At 43.7% G+C, this 19482-nt stretch overlaps 1 protein-coding gene across 8 annotated transcripts in view; it reads right to left on the bottom strand.

Moving 5' to 3' along the window:
• The window catches only part of LOC116319200 (myomegalin-like), a 47574-nt gene that overhangs the window by 7740 nt on the left and 20352 nt on the right, over positions 1-19482 (bottom strand). For 3 of the 8 annotated variants that reach the window (XM_039602234.1, XM_039602230.1, XM_039602232.1), the window contains exons 1-29: positions 13485-15632; positions 12013-12150; positions 11791-11910; positions 11616-11708; positions 11287-11511; positions 11052-11210; positions 10681-10788; positions 10122-10259; positions 9619-9798; positions 9270-9464; positions 8982-9164; positions 8776-8892; positions 8607-8687; positions 8393-8496; positions 8136-8278; positions 5714-5829; positions 5434-5609; positions 4970-5336; positions 4345-4549; positions 4109-4225; positions 3755-4014; positions 3437-3651; positions 3170-3287; positions 2932-3049; positions 2793-2847; positions 897-1144; positions 711-821; positions 447-608; positions 41-289 (exon numbers count right to left, since the gene is read on the bottom strand). In XM_039602234.1, coding sequence (XP_039458168.1) covers positions 41-289; positions 447-608; positions 711-821; positions 897-1144; positions 2793-2847; positions 2932-3049; positions 3170-3287; positions 3437-3651; positions 3755-4014; positions 4109-4225; positions 4345-4549; positions 4970-5336; positions 5434-5609; positions 5714-5829; positions 8136-8278; positions 8393-8496; positions 8607-8687; positions 8776-8892; positions 8982-9164; positions 9270-9464; positions 9619-9798; positions 10122-10259; positions 10681-10788; positions 11052-11210; positions 11287-11511; positions 11616-11708; positions 11791-11910; positions 12013-12150; positions 13485-14819 — 5836 coding nt within the window. In that variant the 5' untranslated portion in view covers positions 14820-15632. Of the gene's footprint in view, positions 1-40; positions 290-446; positions 609-710; positions 822-896; positions 1145-2792; positions 2848-2931; positions 3050-3169; positions 3288-3436; positions 3652-3754; positions 4015-4108; positions 4226-4344; positions 4550-4969; positions 5337-5433; positions 5610-5713; positions 5830-8135; positions 8279-8392; positions 8497-8606; positions 8688-8775; positions 8893-8981; positions 9165-9269; positions 9465-9618; positions 9799-10121; positions 10260-10680; positions 10789-11051; positions 11211-11286; positions 11512-11615; positions 11709-11790; positions 11911-12012; positions 12151-13484; positions 15635-18976; positions 19031-19482 lie in introns of those variants that run through there. The other 5 variants (XM_039602229.1, XM_039602233.1, XM_039602236.1 and 2 more) reach the window with 4 other exon arrangements.

Raw genomic sequence — 19482 nt, 5'->3', positions numbered from 1 at the left:
AATATTCCAAAAATAAATTCACTGCATTTGTGTGTCTCACCTGTTTGGCTGCTTCCTGGTTGGTGTGCAGATGATCCAGAATAACTTCCGACCAAGTTTTCCATGTCCCACAAAGGCCCTCCTGACATTAAACCTGAGTCAGACTTCATTAAGTGGCCTGTAGGGATGCCCCCCAGCTGGTAGGGTTGAAAGGCATGATGGGATAGCTGGCTGTAGCTTGACAGGCCATGCTGGTTGTGATGATCAGGTGAAAGGGTGAACAGAGCCTTGTCATGAGCTTCTGGGAAGCCTGTAGGAAGCCATCCAAACACACACACACACACACACACACACACACAAATGGTAAGAGATCACTCAAACATTCTATACAATTCCAAGTGTGACTGTAGTTTCAGACAGGTTTTGAGTACTTTTCCACACATGGCACACTGTCTTTGGCCCCTCACCCCTGTTCTGCTCATTCATCTGTTTGTACAGCGTGTCCAGCTCTGGGCGAACAGCCATCACAGAGAGAGCTCTGGGCCGGGGGTCAAACATAACTTCGTGACCCCAGCCGTCAGGGCCAGAGGGGATAGAGAGGGAGGAGGAGACAGGCTCACTGAAAAGGGCTGGAGGAGAATGACAGGAAGTGACACATACAGAAGAGGAAAGGATGAGGAGGAAAAAAGAAAATGATTTTTGCAAGCCACAGCCATCTGTGATGCCCCTACCTCTGGTCAAACCCACAGCGGCTGTGCAAAGCATGTTGGGACAGCTGCTTGAAGACTTGAGGAGGCCATGAAGAGGAGGAGGAGGAAGAGGTGGTGGGATAGAAGAACGGACTAAAAGAGGGGAATGGAAGGTGAAATGATAGAAAGATGCATTTCACAGAAAGAGAGATTAAACATCAACAATACCTTCCGGATCTGATCCGAGTCCTGGCTGCCGGAGTCGGTGCTCCTCCTGATATTCCCTGGTGTCCAAATCAGAACACAGCTCCAAGTCTTCATTGGTTTGGTACTCATCGGACACCAAGGAGGTCCTATCTGATTGGTCCGTCGTCTCAGAGAGGGCGTGGCAACTGGACGGGGTCTCAGGGCGGTGCTGCAGCTTCGTGTGGAGCGATTCAATGATTTTATCTTTTTGCTGCAACTCCTTACTCAACCTGCAGGTGCAGAGAAGGATCATGATATCACAGTGAAACTGAACTCTGACCTTTCAGATATTAAACCTAATCACTTTCATTTCATTCATTCCATTTACCATTCTATTACACATTTGCGTTTTCTTTGTAGGAATTAGCCTCCGAACTCTTGAGTCATGATCAAAAACATGTTTTTTGAGTTCGAGGTTCTGATGAAAGTCTAACTAGTTCCTCCTTGAATCTAAGTAAATGCATTTACATTTGCTTCTTTGTCAGTGTTTTTATTTGGATGCACAGAAAAACACAGAAAATGCATCAACACTGAAGGAAATAGGAAAGGAATTTTTTTTCCAGTAATATTAACAACATAAACAACACTATTACTGTAAAAAGAGCTCTTCTTCCCTATAAGAGCACAGGATAACTCACCTTATATTAAAGCCCATTTAAAGAGCATTAATTAATAGGGTATGAGGCACTTATAAGTCCTTATAAGATGCCTGTTAATATATATTTTAGGCTAATAGTGCCTTCTTCCCTGTCAACATACATGTGTTAGCTCCAGGAAGTCATGGATTACAGTAGTTTTAGGTACTTTTTATACTGTTCTAGAATCACTACTAAAGTCAAGGGCTTGCATAGCTACTACACCTGGTTCTTGACTACTGTAAATGTATTCACTGTCATCATCCATCCTCATAGGCTGGCCCAAATTTGGAGACATCACATGATGTCCTGTTCTGTTCTTGCATCAATAATGTGTGTGATGCAACGATGTGTAGACATCTTCTCTGTGAGCACCCAAAAGAATTGCAACCAAAGTTGAACCAAATTAAATGAGACCAACTGACCATGCAGACACATGTTTATAGAAGATGAGAAATCACTTCTAGTGAGTCACTCCGCACAAGTGGGTCTAGAGGCCTTATAGACCCTCATGCTATGTATCCATGTCTCTCTTGCTGTTTTGGGCTCTCTGGCTCTCTGACAGCAACTTTTTTTAAAAAAGGGTCTTTTTGTTTTTTTGTTTTTACTTGACCAGCTTTCCTGATAACCCTTAAAAATGCTGCATGCTGGAAAATATTTCAAAATAAATATTCATCAGTACAGCAGCAAGCATCAATACAACAGAAATCCACGAATAAGTGACTTAGCATAAATCCAACAGAAACAGTGTGCCAACGTGTGAAGTATACAGAAACTCTGAGCATGTTAAGCCTGTCTGGGTGGACACCTGGAAGCTGTCTGTTCAGCTAGAGTAACTAAAGCGATCCGCGTGGTGGCCCGCGTGTGGATTAACAGCAGACCTTCTGTCTTCTCTCCAACATAAGCAGCTATGCAGACAGCTCCTCGTGCGCCACAGCGTGTCACATGACAGAGCAAACTAATCAGCGGGACAGACTCAGTGCTGCAAAGTGAGCTAATAAGTTCAGTGGGGGTCAACAGATCACAAAACTGCAGGTGACACTGCAGTCGTTTGATAAAGACCAAAACTGAGCTTCATGCTAGGCTGCAAGGATGCTTAAACTTTGGTCTGTGTCAGTTTCTGGGGACTGACTTGATTTTGGAACCAGGCTCAACTAATTATTCGAGGAACAGTGATGGCTAAAATTGTTTAATCTTCTACACATTCTCACATTACACAGTAGATATGAACAAGCTCACTTACCGCAAGGCGAGCAACTCGTGGCCTGTCTTGTCGTCATGGCTCTCTGCACGTTCTCCTGTGGAGAGGAAAGAGAAAAGATGGAGCGGTGAGACTTTAAATAACAGTAGAAACAGTTTTTTTTTTTTTAAATGTTCCTTACGTCCACTAATCTTGGTGACCACTCTTTGTGCCAGGGCGGTGCTCTGTGCCAGCTGCTCTCTGAAGCTCTGACCCATGTAGTAATCAATATCATTGGCCCGCAGGAGCTCCTCAAAAGCCTGAAAGTTGTTGATGTTTAGTGCATCTATGAGAATCTGCGCTATGAACTTTTCTAGAACTTTATTCTCTTTCTCTGTGTTGATAAAATGTAGAAAATATCATGAGTGTGTTTGCAGCACCTTGGTGGTGTCTCCCAGGTGTTGGGTCAGGATGTGACAGACTCCTTGCCCTTCTCTCATCCGCTGCCTCAGGTGGGACAGCTCACGAGCTTGAGCCTGGATCAGAGAGTTGTACTTCCTGCACAGTGCGGAAGACAAACAGCCACCACAGGGACAAAATGCACCGCAGTGTTAAGGGAGATTAGTCTCGCTCTCATGTGCATACATCAACTGATTCTAGATAAAAAGTAAATGTGCAACACTGCCACTTTATCGCTGCTAACCTACCCAGGCCAGGTGGCACATTTCCCTTCTTCTGCTTGGCCTTTGCCCTCCGATCTGGTAGTTTTCAACTGAGCCTCCAGAGATGCAACTCGTTCCATCAGTTCTTGGAGCTCCCTGCTGGGCTTGGACCCTGGACGAGCCCCTTGGGTATCAGATAACCAGCCTTCATCCTCATCGACACCACTCGGGGCTGGTGATCTCTCAAGTGCCCAGTTTACCTAAAGGGTGAGGATGAAAAGCAAAAAAACCCTTGGTTTTTGAATTTGTCTTTCTTTAACATTAAATAAACTTAAAGTACAGCATTTGTTGGAGAGTCAGTACCTTGCGGGGAGTGCGCTCCAAGCTGGAGGCATAGTCGCTGGTCGCAGACAAAGACCGGACACGGAGCTGCAGTCCACGGATCACTTTGTGACAGCGAGTCAGCTGTGAGCGCAGATCCTGGACCAGATGCTGGAGAGACGCCGACTCATCCCTCATTTCATAAGCGCCTCTGTTGCTGCTGCAGCTTCCAGCATACCAGCCACCAACCTCACAGTCCTGAGGATGGGACAGCGACGTGCACATCTCTAGGTCGTCAAACTCTGCAAGGAGGAGAGGTGAGACATGATTAATGACAGTATCTTAAAGAGCATGATCTGTTTTTGGTCTAAAATGAATCAGATCTTTGTTCATCACCTGGGCTGCTGGTGTCTTCTCTCTCTGCTTCGTTCTCACTCCGGCCACAAGTTTCATAACCCAGATCCTGAAGATCCACCTGCACCTGCTTGTTGGCCTGCTGGACAGACGTCTCAGCTGCACAGACATGAGGCAGAACTTACTACATTCCTTTGTACCAATAATTAAATATGTTTAAGTGTATTTGTCTAACTCATCCCAGCCTTCCTTTATACATGCTCCTCAGAGTGACTCACTGAGCAGATCTCTGTACTCCTTCAGCTGTTCGGCCTGAGCTTGGACCGTGGCCTCAGACACCATCAGTCTCTCTTGCAGCTCTCTGTTCTCCTGCTGGCTCAGAGTCAGATCAGCGTGCAGACGAGATGCCTGTTCACGGAGGCCATCCTCTTTATCTCGCCAGAGCGCTCTGACCTGAGAGCTGTCACCAGCGACCGCTGTCTCCTGCAAAAGCAAAGCATCTAAGCAACACTGATGTGTAATCTTCACAGGCACATATTTAATTATTTAGTCATACAGCATCTCTTGTACTGAAATATCACATATAACAAGACATTAACTGACTGTTTCTGATTCTTTTTTAAGAGCTAGGTTTATATGTAAAACATGGCAACAAATAAATTAAACTTTAAACTTAAATTAAACTTTACTAGTGACACTTTATTGGCCTTTAATTGTCTCTAATTAGCAATTCAATAATGGGAACATATTTTCCCATCTAAACTGTTTATGTTACATTTATTGATCTGAGTACTTTTTCTGGTATTAAATTGTCTGGTCATTTTATTCTCTCGAACAGTTTGTCAGATTTAAAAGGAAGTAAATCTGTAATAATGATCAGATAATGAGGGTATAATGTGTTACCGCTTCAGGTTGGTGTGTGAGATGGTGAGATGTCAGTGTGCCCAGGTTCAGAGAACATGGCCTCATGCAGTGCCTCTTCCCCGGCTCGCTGCTCAGACTAACACATGGAGGACCTCGCTTCCCTGCCGGCACCGGAGATGTTTCCAGTTCATCTTCTTCCTCAGTATCCTCTTCCTCCTCCTCCTCCTCCTCGTCTTCTTCTTCCTCTTCTTCCTCCTCCTCCTCGTCTTCTTCTTCCTCCTCTTCTTCTTCTTCCTCTTCTTCTTCTGGGCTCAGACTCTTCTCTGTGTTTGTCCCCACCACTCCAGCTCGTACTTGGTTTTCTTTCAGGGCCTGGTTTTCCCTTTGCAGCTTCTGCAGGGCACTCCTAGCAAAAGTCAAACAGAAGGACGAATAAGCATAATGGTGCCATCAAACACAGCACGATCAGGTAAACAATAAGTCATTTAAAGCAAATTACACACCTCATCTGAGCTACAGAGGTGTATCCATCCCTCTCCAGCTGTGACTTTATTTCTTCAAGCTCAAACTCGAGTGTCTTCTTTGCTTCATCGAGCTGCTTTACATCAGCTTTCTGGGACTGTGCCTCCCTCACCAGCCCTCGGGTCACACACTCAGGTCCTTGAGCCTTAACCAAAGCCTACAGAGTTAGAAAAAATACTTCTTAGTTCTTACCCTTTAAGTCATGGGAGTAGGTGAGATGTTCTCAATGGTCACAGTGAAGTGTTAGTAAAAGCACTTTACCTGACCGGAGGTCAAACTTCTGGCATTCACACTATCGTCATCCTCCTCTATGCTGTCTGTGAACTCCTCACTGCTGCCGTCTTCATCGTCTCCCTCTTCCTCCTCTGTGCTAAGCTCTGGAAACAAAATGACCATTTAGGGAAAGTATCCACTTGCTTTGGTTCTTTTCTTTAAATCTCAAACCCCCTGGTTTTCTTCTAAGTCCTGTAGTTTTTAGGGCCTCTCCCTCCCCGGCATCCACTCTCTATCCCATTCTTTCCACAGTCCTCTCTCTCTCTGCACTGAATCACCACTTTGGAAGTCATGGGACTTAAGGGAAATGTTATGTCATAAGTTGCAAGCCAGCCAAAAAAACAGTGCACTCAGTAACAGTGTGTATGCGAGAGCCACTTTAAACACCTAAAAATGACACAACTGTAGCAGATTTAGGGTAACAACTATTTGCAGGGATTAAAGGAGGTAGTGGTGACCGAGTACCGCATGTTCTCTTCTCTGTTCCGTGTTTTTAATATCGTATACACACTCACACAGACAGCAGGAACATCAGGAAAGTGACTGAAAAGAATTTCTAAGGGAAACTGTTTTACATAATAGGCCTCCGCACACACACACACACTGTGCAGAGCTATACGTGACTCATAGGTGTGGGTTTGTGTCTAGAGTTGCTCATTCTATTGTGGGGACATATTAAAGGATTGTTTCATAGTCAGAGCAAGTTTAACGGGCGTCAATTATCAGAATGTGTCCACCTTTAATGAAGCATAACAGTTAAATATACAGCACTAAATGTCTCTGTGCTGTTAGTGAGAGGGCAGGAAACTCAGAGCAAAACTGCTGAGGCAATACTGATTGAGTAATGTGTCCCTGCAGGCTTGACTGGTGTAATGTGGCACCCTGTTTACACACTGTGACACTACATAATGTCATCACATATGAGGAAGGTGTAGGAAGAGGGACTTGAATTGTATTTTTATTCAAGCTAGAACGTGAGGACACTGAGTGACCGGGCACACGGGCTTTGTGTTTATGAATATCTCTCATTGGACATTACAGTGGAAGAGCCATGCAAACATGAAAACCATGCCACACTATCATGCATGAGGGAGAAAGGACATGAAGGAAAATTAATTGGGACCGAGTTTGTTTTAAGAATACACGTTGCTGTTTGTTGCCTTTGTATTTATACATTAAAAGTTCTAGCATGTATTCATATGGTTTTAAATTTACACTTTAGGACAAAAAAAGGCAAAGTTGAGAGGCTGAGGAGGGCGGGTAAATAATATTTCTACTCTGGGTAAAGGTTCAGAGAGATTATATATACTGTGGGTTGCTCTGAGGGGAAAGAAGGAAGGTATGTCAAGGAATAAGTGGAGGATTTCAGGTTTCCTAATTAAACACAATAAAGAGAAATCCATACCAGAAGTGCTTTTGACAAAAAGCCAGCACATGTTTATTTTTGATGCATTTAAAACACAAAAAGAAGAAGAAGAAGTAGAAGGAGCTTTGACGGTGATTCCATCTGTGAGGCTAGATGAAAAGATCGGGGGCACAAAATCGCTAGAAAATGTACTCTACCTCATATAAATAATTCATATGCAAGGTTTATTTCTGGTGTTCACATCTCCTGTGATTAATAGAGAGCACTGTCTAGACTGTAGATTATCCTATCTCTGTACAAAGCTGGATCTAGAAGCAGAGATGCTAAAAATATGCATATCATATCAAATTACTACAACATAAAGCATCTGCCAGCTTATATCTAAAATGACTAGCCTACTCTATCATGCATATCTATCAGAGCTAACACAGAACTAAAGGAAAGTACGAGGCCATCATTTTTTGTTTTTTTTCCCGGGCCTTCGCTAAGCGTGCACAATCCTGCTGACAAACAGATGATATAAAACAAATGATGGATGGTGAGACGTTTCACTGTAAGGCATGAGCTTGAATTTCTCCACAAGACGTGACTTCACTGTGACAGTAAGGCTGGAAGAGCGACACCGGTGAGAGACAGTACACAGAAATGGCAATAGAGAACAATCGAGCTACAAAGCAATATGCAGGCAATCCTCAAAAAAACAATATAAAAAAACCCAAACAGATTCACACCACACTCACAAAATATATTAATAAATTAAACTCTGAGTTGCACATTTCCACTTCATACCATTAAGAGGAGTGTTTGTGTTATTTGGACAAAGCTGCCTGCACACTGAGGGTCAGATTTTGGCTTTTAAAATATAGATCTCTTTCTCTTACTTCAGGAACACAATGTTTCATAAACCTGACCGTCAGTGGTTGGAGACAGCTCTATCTCACATTTAGAGTGTCACTGAGTGGTGCTGTGGTCACACAGAGCATCAGGTAGCGTTAGTGACAATGGTGCTTGCAGCCTTGGAGGCTGGACCCTGCCCGTTCCCACCTCCAAAGTCAGGCTGCCTTTTAGCTGCCCTGTCCAGTAGCAGGGCCGTGTTACGGGTCCGAGACAGGACCTCCTCCAGCTGTCTGCGGAGTGCCTGAACTGAATCCAACTCCATGTGGAGGGTCTGGATCTTCTCTGAGCTGCTGCAAAATCAAAAAGACGAGAAAAAAAATGGTGTTTTGAAAAAAAAAAGAAAGGACAAAAAAAAGCTTTGCAGGAATCCAGAGTGTTACAAGACCTGCATGGAATTTCCCTACCTGTCACTCTTGTGAATGTGAGTGAGATTTTGGTATAACCTCTTCTCTGCCCTCAGGGCGTCATTCAGCTTGTTGTACTCTGATACCAGCTGCTCCAGCACATGCTGAATCACAGTGGCAGGGAGGGTTATAAAGGAGTAAAGTGGTTATTTCCCTAAGGAACACAAATGTCTAAACACTGTCTAAGAGACTCAAAATGAAGCAGTAATCATACTTTGTGATCAGTGCTGTCTTTTGTGGCATCTCCTTCTGACTGCTGCTGAGCTAAAGACGAACGCAGGGCAGAGATCTCCTTCTGCAGAAAAAGAACCCAAAGATGTGACTTAAAGATTTAAAAAAACACATGAAATTTTAGTGCATCAGCTCAAGAGCTTCACTGATACCTGAGCCTCTGCCTCCTTTTTCAGCACCAGCTGCATGTCTTCCTTCAGAGCCTTGATCTCTGCCTCGCTCTCCTTGGAAAACGGCTGCATGGCCTCTTCCTGGGCCTTCATCAGCTCCTGAAAGTGTGATAAAGTAGCCTGTGAACACCAGGTGTACAGGATCTATAGAAAGACAAACAGCCAAGGGAAAATGTCGGAGCAAGTACCTTGATAAAGGCCTCCTTCTCTTTAAGGAGACTCTGGAGATGGTCCGTCTCTCCTCCCGTGTCTCTCTCCTTGTCCCATCTCAGTTCATGCAGCTCCTGCTCTCTTTCTGACAGCTGCTTGCGAAGCTCCTGTAGCTGGCCAGTCCGCTCACTGATCACTAAGGAAAGCCTGTAGGAGTAGTCCTGAGAGAGAAAGATCAGGTTACACTTTATCTTCTCGAACCGCCTTTTTGTACAGCTCAAACCAATAATCTGCCAGCTGCACTTCGATGTCACGATGTCGCCCACCTGCAGATACTGGTCTTTGGAGCTGAGAGTGCTGAGCAGATCCTGGATCTGTGCTTGGTGTTCCTTAGATTGCCGGCTGCGGTCTGCCAAAAGCTCCTGGAAGAGTTTCTCTTTCAGAGCCAGCCGAGCCTTCAGCTCCTCCACAACCTCAGTGGGACCGGCCTGAACTCTGGCGACGAGGGCAGCTGTGAGATCCTGCACACGCACAACACAACAAACAGAGCAATTAGTAAGAAACTGGTGAGACAGGTTTGTCAACATGGGATGGTTTTTCAAAGCTTTGAACATTTACACCGCAAACAACTGAGAATAATTGAAACAGAAACCTGTTGTAAATGTCAGTGTGTACCTGAGTCTCCTGGCTGCGTGTCTGTAGTGCTGCTTGTAGCTGGGTTATGATGGTGTCTTTCTCTCTCAGGGAGTTTCTCTCCTTCTCGTCGCTCTGCTGTTTCAACCACTGGAGGTTCCTGTAGGCCTCTGCTGCCTGCTCCAGCTCCAGCTCTTTACCCCGCACCAAACCGTCAAGACTCTGGTGGTCACGATCACCAAAAATATATCAGTGCATAACTTTAGATACTGAGTAATATGTTTAATGCTATAAAGCCTGAAGCATGAAATAACTGCCAGAAAAATTCAATTTTCTTGAAAATGGAGAGTTTACTGAGTGTTATGACAAATAAAAAAAAATGCAATTCATTCAAAATTTATTAAATATGATGCACTTGGCTTATTGGTTTGTTGGTTCAAGCTTGTTTTAAAGTGTGAGCTTTAATCTGCATAATATGTATGTTCTAGTGTTTCCACACCAAACAAACAGTTCTGACATGATTATGCTGCGTGTCGCGAGCGTACCGTGATGGTCTCCTCGTTGTTGGAGAGAATGCAGCGGAGTCTCTCCAGGTCTCGCTCCTTCTCTCTCAGGGCCAGCTGCAGCCTCCTCACCTGGCCCTCACGCTCCTCCACACAGCGGAACTTGTCATCGATGGATTGCTGCAGGCAGTGATGGAAAAGCATCCTCAACCTTCACCGTGTTCTTTGCACTTTATAGTTTTGTAGTTTACTGCATAAAATGTTTAGCTATGTAGTAGCTAAAACCGAGAGATTTAACACATGCTTTTCATTGTCACCTTTTTCTTTCATATATTTCTTTGATAATTCTTCCCACTGCAGTAAAATATTACTGCACACCGACCATTTGGTTTGTGAGTCTGTATTGCTGTGTGCCCATGACTCTTGACTGATACTCTTTTGTGACTAAAAGCCTTCCCATTGTCCTGACAATGAATGCACATCAGTTTGTTCAGTCCCATGAATCACACGGTGTACTTGAGACAAATGTAACCGTGGCTGAAATGAGTTGTTAACAGTATCTGCCACGAGTTTCAATCTGTTAATCTGTGTGTTTGTTTACCTCCAGAGCTCTGTCTCTTTCTTTAATGCGCTCCCTCAGTTTCTCCAGCAGGGCGTCTCTTGGATTTGGTTTGGAGCTTCCCGTTGATTCCACCATCTCTGAGTACTCCTACAGATTAATATATTTTTAGACGGGCTAAAAAAAAGAAGTGTGTTTGTGTGCCTAATATATACATATATATATACATATATGTATACATATATGTATACATATACATATACATATATATACATACACATACATATATATATATATACATATATACATACATACATACATATATATATATATATATATATATATATATATATATATATATATATACATGCATATATATATATTAGCAGACTGTGTGGGATTGTGCACGTCACCTGCAACTGTTGCTCCTTGTCCTGCAGAGTGCTTTTGAGCTGTGCGATGCTCCGGTCTTTCTCCTGCGTCAGAGCGTGTTTCTCTGCTTCGCTCTCCTTTAAAGCTGCTTCTTTGGCCTGAAGCTCAGTGCGAAGTTTGTGAAGGGCGCAGCGCAGGTCCTGCAGTAGAAAGAAAGCATGTTAAACGTGCTGTGTAACATGTTTGGTTTACTCACACAGTCACAACCAGACTGACCTGATTGTGTTTTTCGGTGACCTCTCTGTGCTGCAGTGCCTCCTGTAGATCTGAGTTTAGTCTCTCCTTGAACCTCATCAGGTCATCGGCTTGCCTCTGGCTCTGTCTCAGACTCCTCTGGCTGGCCTCCAGCTCCAAACCAAGAGAGAAGAGGGAGCTCTGCACCCCGACCAGCTCGCCCTGCAGCTGAGCGAGCACCAAAGACTCGCTAACTCCTGCTGGAGCCTGAAGAAAGGAACGACCACAGACCAAGGTCAAAAAGACAACATGTTTTTAACACTGAAGAGAACATTTACATTTTTGATTAAAAAACAGGTCAAAAGTTTCACCTTGCTTTGAGCAAGCTGGCTGCGATGGGCTATTTCCTGCAGCTTGCAAAGTGTGGTGTTCTGCCCTTCAATCAGCAGGTACAGCTCCTGGGCCTTAGAGCAGAATCAGCAAATTTACAACAGGTTTACAAATCACGTCATGGCGATCCTTGTTTAGGTACAAACAGACACACACCTCGTTGTCTTTGGTGCTGAGAGACTCTGTGAGGCCCTGAATGGTTCTTTCCTGACTCTGAGAGGCCTGGCGAAGCGAACGTAGCTCGCACTCCATCTCACTCAGCTTCTCCTGCAGCTTCTACAGACGGAGGCAGAAAGGTTAGGTTAGGCTGCCATCAGGCCTCTGATGCACAATAAAAGAACATATCCAGCTGCTGTAATGTGTTTTAATGAGGATCACCATGTTGTTGGCCTCGCTCTCCTGGATCTTGGCCTGCAGGGATTGGACCTGGAGCTGGGCCTTCTGCAGCTCGCTGACACACTGACCGGCCGCACACTCATACTGGTTCAGCTGGCTCTGCTGCTCTTCAACAAGACTCTGCAAAAGGTTAAGACGTCAAAGTTTAACCTTATAAAATCTATTCACAATATCCAGCAGCTGAATTATTTTTAGAAAACACTTTTTTCTCAAATTCATAAAAAATAGAAAGCCTACATAACCACCATAGCTAATTACGTAATACTATTTGTGCACAAGATACATAAACTCTGTTCATTCGTGTGTGCGCTATGACAAGGAAAGAACCACTCGAGTGGTTTATGAGCATCTGCATGCATGAGTGAGTTCACCCAAAGTGCTCTGTGCTCCTGCTACATACATACATACATATAAATCATTTCAACTTTCATTACAGGAAGAATATCACTATGTGTTTGCCATTTGGGTGATGCAGTTCGGAGTTAAATCAAGAAATGTTATAAGGTAAAGCTTCTTTTTTCACATTAAGATATAAAGGTAATATTATAATGAAATAGTGGGACTTTAGTAGCCAACCAGTATTGAGATGACAGAGTGGTCTGACATCGCGTGGATCACTTTGCCTCAAGGGCTCTGAGTGAAAATAGGGCAGTAGTGGAGTCACTTTGTCTTAACGTCTCCCCATATCTAACCTAATTCACTGAGCACTCCCCGCTCGGCGATCACATGCTCATAGTAAGGGAAAAACACAGGCTTCAGACAAATCCATACCCTCTAGAAGGTATTACAAAGGAGTAAGAGAAATTACTTTTTTTAACTATAGCACACACAAAAACTCATCCACACACATTTATCTTTACATACTGGAGCGGAAAATCTTGTTTTGCAAGGCTGGAAAAACTGCAAGACTCATCTGTCTAAAGGCTGTGTTCATGTATCATCACTGCAAACACTCAGCTTTATCATAAAGACTAAATTAGATAAGCAGTAACAAATTAAAGGCTGGAAGAACACAGATATTAATACTAAAATACGCTAATGTGCCATGCTTTGCTTCGTCATTAGTTCTTTGTGTGTGCACACTCACGCACACAGACTAGCTAATTAGGCCATGCTACCCACACCTGACTGCTTGGGTAATGTATAGTGTTACCACACAACTAAACATGGCCGCACGCTACTGAAGCTCAGGTCCTTTGGGGTGAAAGCTAACTGCAGAGGCTGTGTGTAGCTGGATTATGTGGATAGTTAAGCTAAAATGTGGTGATAATGGTTTTGTGGGCAGGCCACGCTGTCAAACATCAAAGCCTGTCGGGCTGGTTCAGGCAGGTTACTGCAGATGTAGCAAGTTTGCTCATCAAAGGCCAACTTCATTACTGAACCAAGCGCCGTCGCTCTGCAGTAATGAAATTCTTCTTTTCACCGACATCCCCATTCCTATCAAGGTTTTGTACCTGATGGGGAGGAGGAGGAGGATACTCTTTGTACAAATCTTCAAATAATTTCTCCATGTCTGCCAGGTTCAGATCCTGATCCAGCCCAGTGTCCACTCTGATCAGAGGGGTCTCCAGCTCAGGTGTTGGCATGTGACTGTGTCTCTCTCCGTTTGGGCTTCCATAAGGCATTCCTATCATGGGATCGGTAAAGGACAACCTTGTGCCCCCGTTGCTGGAGCTTCGTCGGAGCAAGACTGGGAGCTTGCTCCCTTTTGTGCTCCGGACTGGCCGGTAAACAGCACAGCTTTGCAGCAAAGAGAGGGCTAGAGAGAAAGTGCGTCTAGGAGAGGCCTGGCCAAGTGGAGCTCCCATGTGCTCCTCCGAGAGGGAGTCAGATATCTGGTCTTCTATTGCATCCACTGGAGAGCTCAGGGGTCCATCTGTTATGGCTCCAGGCTGAATATATTCCTCAGCTGCCTCCAGGGATGCTATAGAGGGGCTTGAGCTGGCTCGGCCAGCTAGAGTGCGATCACTATCTGAGGTCCTCGAGGGGTCCTGAGATCCAGGAACTAGAGTCTGAGAGGAGGGGATGTCTTCTGAATCTTCCACATATTTCCTCTCTCCTTCTCCACCTGCACCACCTCCAGTCAAACTTCCCCCAACCACACTGGCTGAATATCTGGTTGATGGCCCACAAGAAATACTCCGGGCCAACTTTCTGGGCACCTTACAGACAGCTTCATAATCAGAGTCTGCCACCCGCCAATAAGAACATCCCCGGCACCTTCTGGGAGTGCTGGGCGCACACCGTTGTGAGCCTGCAACTGTAACCTCTGACCCTGGAGCAGCAGGACATTGAGGATGGTGGTGATGGTGGCAGTCCAGGCTGTCATCTGCCCAGGACTCATACAAAGAGTAGACGAGATCCTCCTGGAGCAGGGCACAATACTTTGCATGAGTTAGCCCTGAAATATCCACCATCCCATCCCCTGGTCCGTCATCACTTCCACTTAATGTTACAGCCCCTTCGTCTGAATTTGTTTTCCGATAGAGCCCGCTGATGCACTGCCTCAGTCGATGCTTCTCCTGCAGAAGCCGCTGCAACCTCTCGATGGACAGGGCCTCCACACGGGCGATGACTGTGTCGAAGCGGTACATGCGGTCCAGCATGAAGGTGCACTTGGAGCAGGCAAACTCTCCTCTGCCGTCCCGGGTCAGCTCCCGCCCCACAGCATAAGAGAGCAGCACGTGCAGGTTGAGTTTGGCAGCAGGATGGAAGATCCATTTTCGCTGGTTGCCACAGAGTTCCCGTCCACAAATACGACACACCTCCTTCATCTTGAGATCAAACATTACACAGTATTATAGTTATCAGGGAGGGGCAGAACATCTTATTTACTCTAACATGAGGATGTGAGGATAGATGGATCCTCAGAATGACTGCGCTGCTTTATAAACAGCAAGAAGAGCACAATGTCCAGCTTCAGAGCAAGCACTGATGTCAATAACATAAACAGGACAGTGTAATGCTCCTCATTCCCTGAGTCCATGTGATGACTTCAAAGTCCATGATAAATTAAATGAGGTAGACAAAAAAGAGCTTGTAAGATCAGTTTATACTGTAGCTATGATCCAAAGACATCCAGGATCCCCGTTCATCTGATGGAGGGGCAGGTGAATCGCAATGGCGCACACTGGTCAGGTAATGTCTCGTGAATCAGACGCAGTATTTATCTTTAAAGTGTCCTCACGCTGTCAAAAAAAACAAACATCGTATCTCGCATTTCCCAACACAGCCGCACGTGCCTCTGCACCATCACGGAGGCGCGAGCCGCTCCGAACGACGACAGGTTCATCATGACCGGGAAGCTACTGCCCAGTACGCGCACACCGAGCAGTAACAGGCGTCCGAGGACGATCCTCTGACTCTTCCGGCGGCGTCTGTGTCCCAAACAAAGGCTGTCTGTTCATCTCAGAGCTGTTACAGCAGCTACAAGCAGAGATACGACACACCAGACTCCAGTCGGATGTCCTCCAGTCAGATAACGAAGCGCCTGCCCGAACCAGACCTGCAGCGTCGGAGCGCACCATTCAGGGAAAACGAGGGGGGGTTGAGAAGCCCGGTGAAGCCGTTCAGGGATGCTCGCAGTTTAACTCCCGCTGAGATATCGGTTCAAAACATAGACACTTTCCTTTTAAAACGCATATTTAAATTCAGCTATATAACATCTCCTCTATTTTGGGTTCATTTGTAAACAGGAAAGAGAGTCGCTCCCCCGGGAGTCTGCTACTTCCTCCTACCCGGTTTGCTAAGCTCCGTCCGCCTGACTGAACAGGTGAAAAGCCCAGTAGCATGACGCTAATCTATAAGATTAAACGTCTCCAAGAATAAGTTATATTTGTTTTATACAATTCACATTAGCTGTATTAGCATGGTCGCATGCTAACCCTTAAAGTGGGCTTTTATTGAGGATGAATGAAAAAGAACAACAGTGCACACATTTATATTAAACAGCTGCATTTCATAAAATAAAATGTATTATTATCTAATAACCAGTTGAATTATCAGCGAAGGCAAGTCAACCTGGGGACTCAAATCACTTCAGACATTCATAAATATTATGACACAGCCCATCTCTCTCTCTCTCTCTCTCTCTCACACACACACACACACACAGCAAAACTATTGTACATTTCTTTAAGCATTAATAATTTAGAATTAACAAGACCACTACACGTAATTATAAACTACAGAAAAGACCTCCGAGGTTAATAAATGTAAGCTCTGTTTCTCCCAGAGTCCCCTTCCTGACTTTTATTCCTTCAGTTGTCAGGCAGACGCTCTGCAGAGTAAAAATAGAAGATATCACATACTAATCAATAAATGCAGTTAACAAAAAACACCTGTGTTGCAATGAGGCAGCGATGCTGCATATGAAAATAAACTCTTAATAGAGTTGCTTATCAGAAATGAAATTGTTAGTTATTGTTATATTTTTTTTACAGGTTTATAACTCCGCAGGATTTGCTTCCATGAACAACTGTCATTAACTAAATTAATAATTTATTAATTAATAATAAAATAATAATAATAATAATAATAATAAAATAATAATAATAGATACTGACACTTAAAAACACAATTAACTGTCCTGCTATTAACAAACGTATCAAACATCATTATATGATTATAACACGATTGCCATGGTGGCTTTAGTCTGTAAATAGTGTCCTCATTAGACCAGCACAATATTATTACAATTATTTTCTGTTGCCATGGTGCTGATATTTCAACAATGGTTGGACTGTAATGACCAAACAACCAGAGCTTTATCCTGCATTTGACCGTGTAAGTTCAGCTCTGCAGCGGCTATGATTTTTGTTTGCCCGAGGGTGCACAAACAGATGGTCACACTGTGAGTTCCAAGCAGATATATGCAGTGTGAAGCCTGCTGTGTACCATTTTTCTCTCTGAAAGCAGCCGTACTGCGTCAGAGCAGAGAATGAGACTGGAAATCCTCACTAATGTCTGCTTCAAAGTCTTTGATTGCTGGTTTTGTGAAGACTAATTACTGAACCTGAGTCATTTTCTCTAAAATTAGGTTTAGCTGCAGAAAGCCATATGTGGGAAGGATGCAGCCGAAGATTTTTTTCTTTCAAATTTAATGAGAACTCTAATGCTCATAACTGCTATGAAACGTCTTGCTGTTTAACTGCTTCAAAGGTCTACACTGACGCATGTTATTCCTGACAAAGAGATCCTGGAAATAAATATGTTACAAGGTTTCAGATTATATTCATGTCCAGCCTGCTCTTCTCTGCAGACAATTATTGGCTAAGTGTCTGTGGTGTCCGGGGAGCTAATTATGAGCTCTTATGGTGGGTGTCTGTCTGAAACAACACAACCTGATGGTGAGGTCGCCGAGCACTCAAAGGTCAATCTGACCTATCGATAGCTTGGCTGAAACCAGAGCTGCTAAACTGCTAACCAGTGAGACGCCTGCATGCACACACGTACGTGAAGGATGGCTCCTCATGGGAATGTGCACACACACACACACACACACACACACACACACACACACCCAGTTACATTCATTCTTGCATGCTCTCTTCTGATGTTTGTGAGGACATGTAAACAAAGCTGTGGTAAGAACACACAACAACAGTTTCTTCCACTGATTTAGAAACCAATTCAGCAATACGGAAGAGGCATATAATATATATAGCATGTATTATACACAGTTGCGCATATATACTGTACTTATAAAGTCAAACAGCCTCATAAAAATGAAAATATCAGCTTTTAAACACATGAGCAGTCTGAATCCAGCCAACAATTTTCATATATACCACATACCACACTCAGAGGGTTGCTGATCATATGCAAATTCCACTGTTACCTTAGTAACTAAATGCTTTGCCATAGCGCAGCTGCCATTGCTGCCTCAGCCTTTTTTTTCTTTTCACTGCACACTGACCGAGGCACACACTCACTCATACACACATGCTTTTACACATACGTGTGTCCCGTCTGAAATCTGAACAGAGAGCCTGCCTAACAAGTACATTTGCATCCTTCATTCAGAAATGATTTACAAGTTAAAACGCCTGCACAGGCTCCCTGAAAACAAAACCCGCCTGACAACAAATATGTTTGCAGCAAATGCTGACACATTCAAATACAGAGTAGCACTGCTGCACAGGTTCAATTTGGCTAAACGCACACTGTGTTCTCAAGTATTAATCCCTACAAGATCTCTACTCAACAGGGTAGAGATTCTGTCCAGGTTACAGTGAGTTGCTGTTTAAGTAATAGTCCCTCTCCATTCGTAGTTTCACCATGCATCAGGAGAGTAGTATGCCCTTGAGGATGTCACTGCAGCTGAAGCCTGTAAATGTAATGAGATTCTGGCACTTCTCGTGATGAGATAAGCCCCCAGTAAGATGGCTCTCACTACCGCTAGAATCCTTAAGCGATACACTATATATTACAGCCTTAAAAAGCAAAATAGTTTTCTTTTTTCTGCCTCGTGGTCCCTTTCTTTCTTTGTTAGCTTTAAATATACATATATATTTAAAAAAACAAAAAAAGGTTGGACTACACCAATGTAGTTTCAGCTCAGTTTCAGAGTATTTTACTTATTTTTTCTCATGATACTGTTAAGAGCTTGAGCTTGGTTATGAGGATGTCTTGCTTTTCAGTGATAAAATCGGGCAAAATCTGGTCCTATACCACAAACACACTCATGTGACATGAATAAAAATGCACTGTACACACTGTAAAAATTCTTAAATACTATAGATCATTTCTTGTTACCTACAAATAATTTAGCTGTGTGTCTGTGCTCGTCATATCTATGCAATGTGTCACTTGTCCATAAGGAGGCAGAGTCTATCAAAATATTCTTCACTCAGTCTACTGTGTGAAACCGCTCTCACACTTTGGAAAGAACATAACAGCTGAAAGCTAATGATCCAGCACCGTTTAAATACTAAAATCCACATACCTGCATCTCCTGCTCGATGCGCAGCCTCTCTTGACCAAGTTCCTCCTGATAGAACTGTGTAAAAGAAAAGAGAGGTTAAAATTATCGAGTGAAAAAACTAATAGCTCCAGCCAATCCTAAGATTTATGGAAGGCAGGAATACACAGAGAAAAAAAGGAGAATTTTGTATCTAATATATTTCTATGTTGTGTTCTTTTGTATTTGTGACACTGTTTTAATCATATCCATGTGTTTAAGTGTTATTTGATGTATGCAGCAGCTCTTGCGACCTACATGAATAGCTGATAAAATATAGCTGAGGCATGAACATATGTTGCTTTAAAGATTCTTTCTAGACTGGCCAGAGGAGACACGGTGGTCCAGAGGAATGCAGTAACATTAGACGGCTTATATAAAGTGTCCATGGTTTTGCATTTCACACATGCACTTCAGGGTCCATTATAATATAATATATAATATACTGCTCAAAAAATAAATAAAAAAATAAAATAAAATACAATGAAGGA

The sequence above is a fragment of the Oreochromis aureus genome, linkage group 18 (assembly GCF_013358895.1).
Source record: "Oreochromis aureus strain Israel breed Guangdong linkage group 18, ZZ_aureus, whole genome shotgun sequence".
NCBI classification, from domain to species: domain Eukaryota; kingdom Metazoa; phylum Chordata; class Actinopteri; order Cichliformes; family Cichlidae; genus Oreochromis; species Oreochromis aureus.
This window is presented reverse-complemented; position numbering and strand designations above follow the sequence as displayed.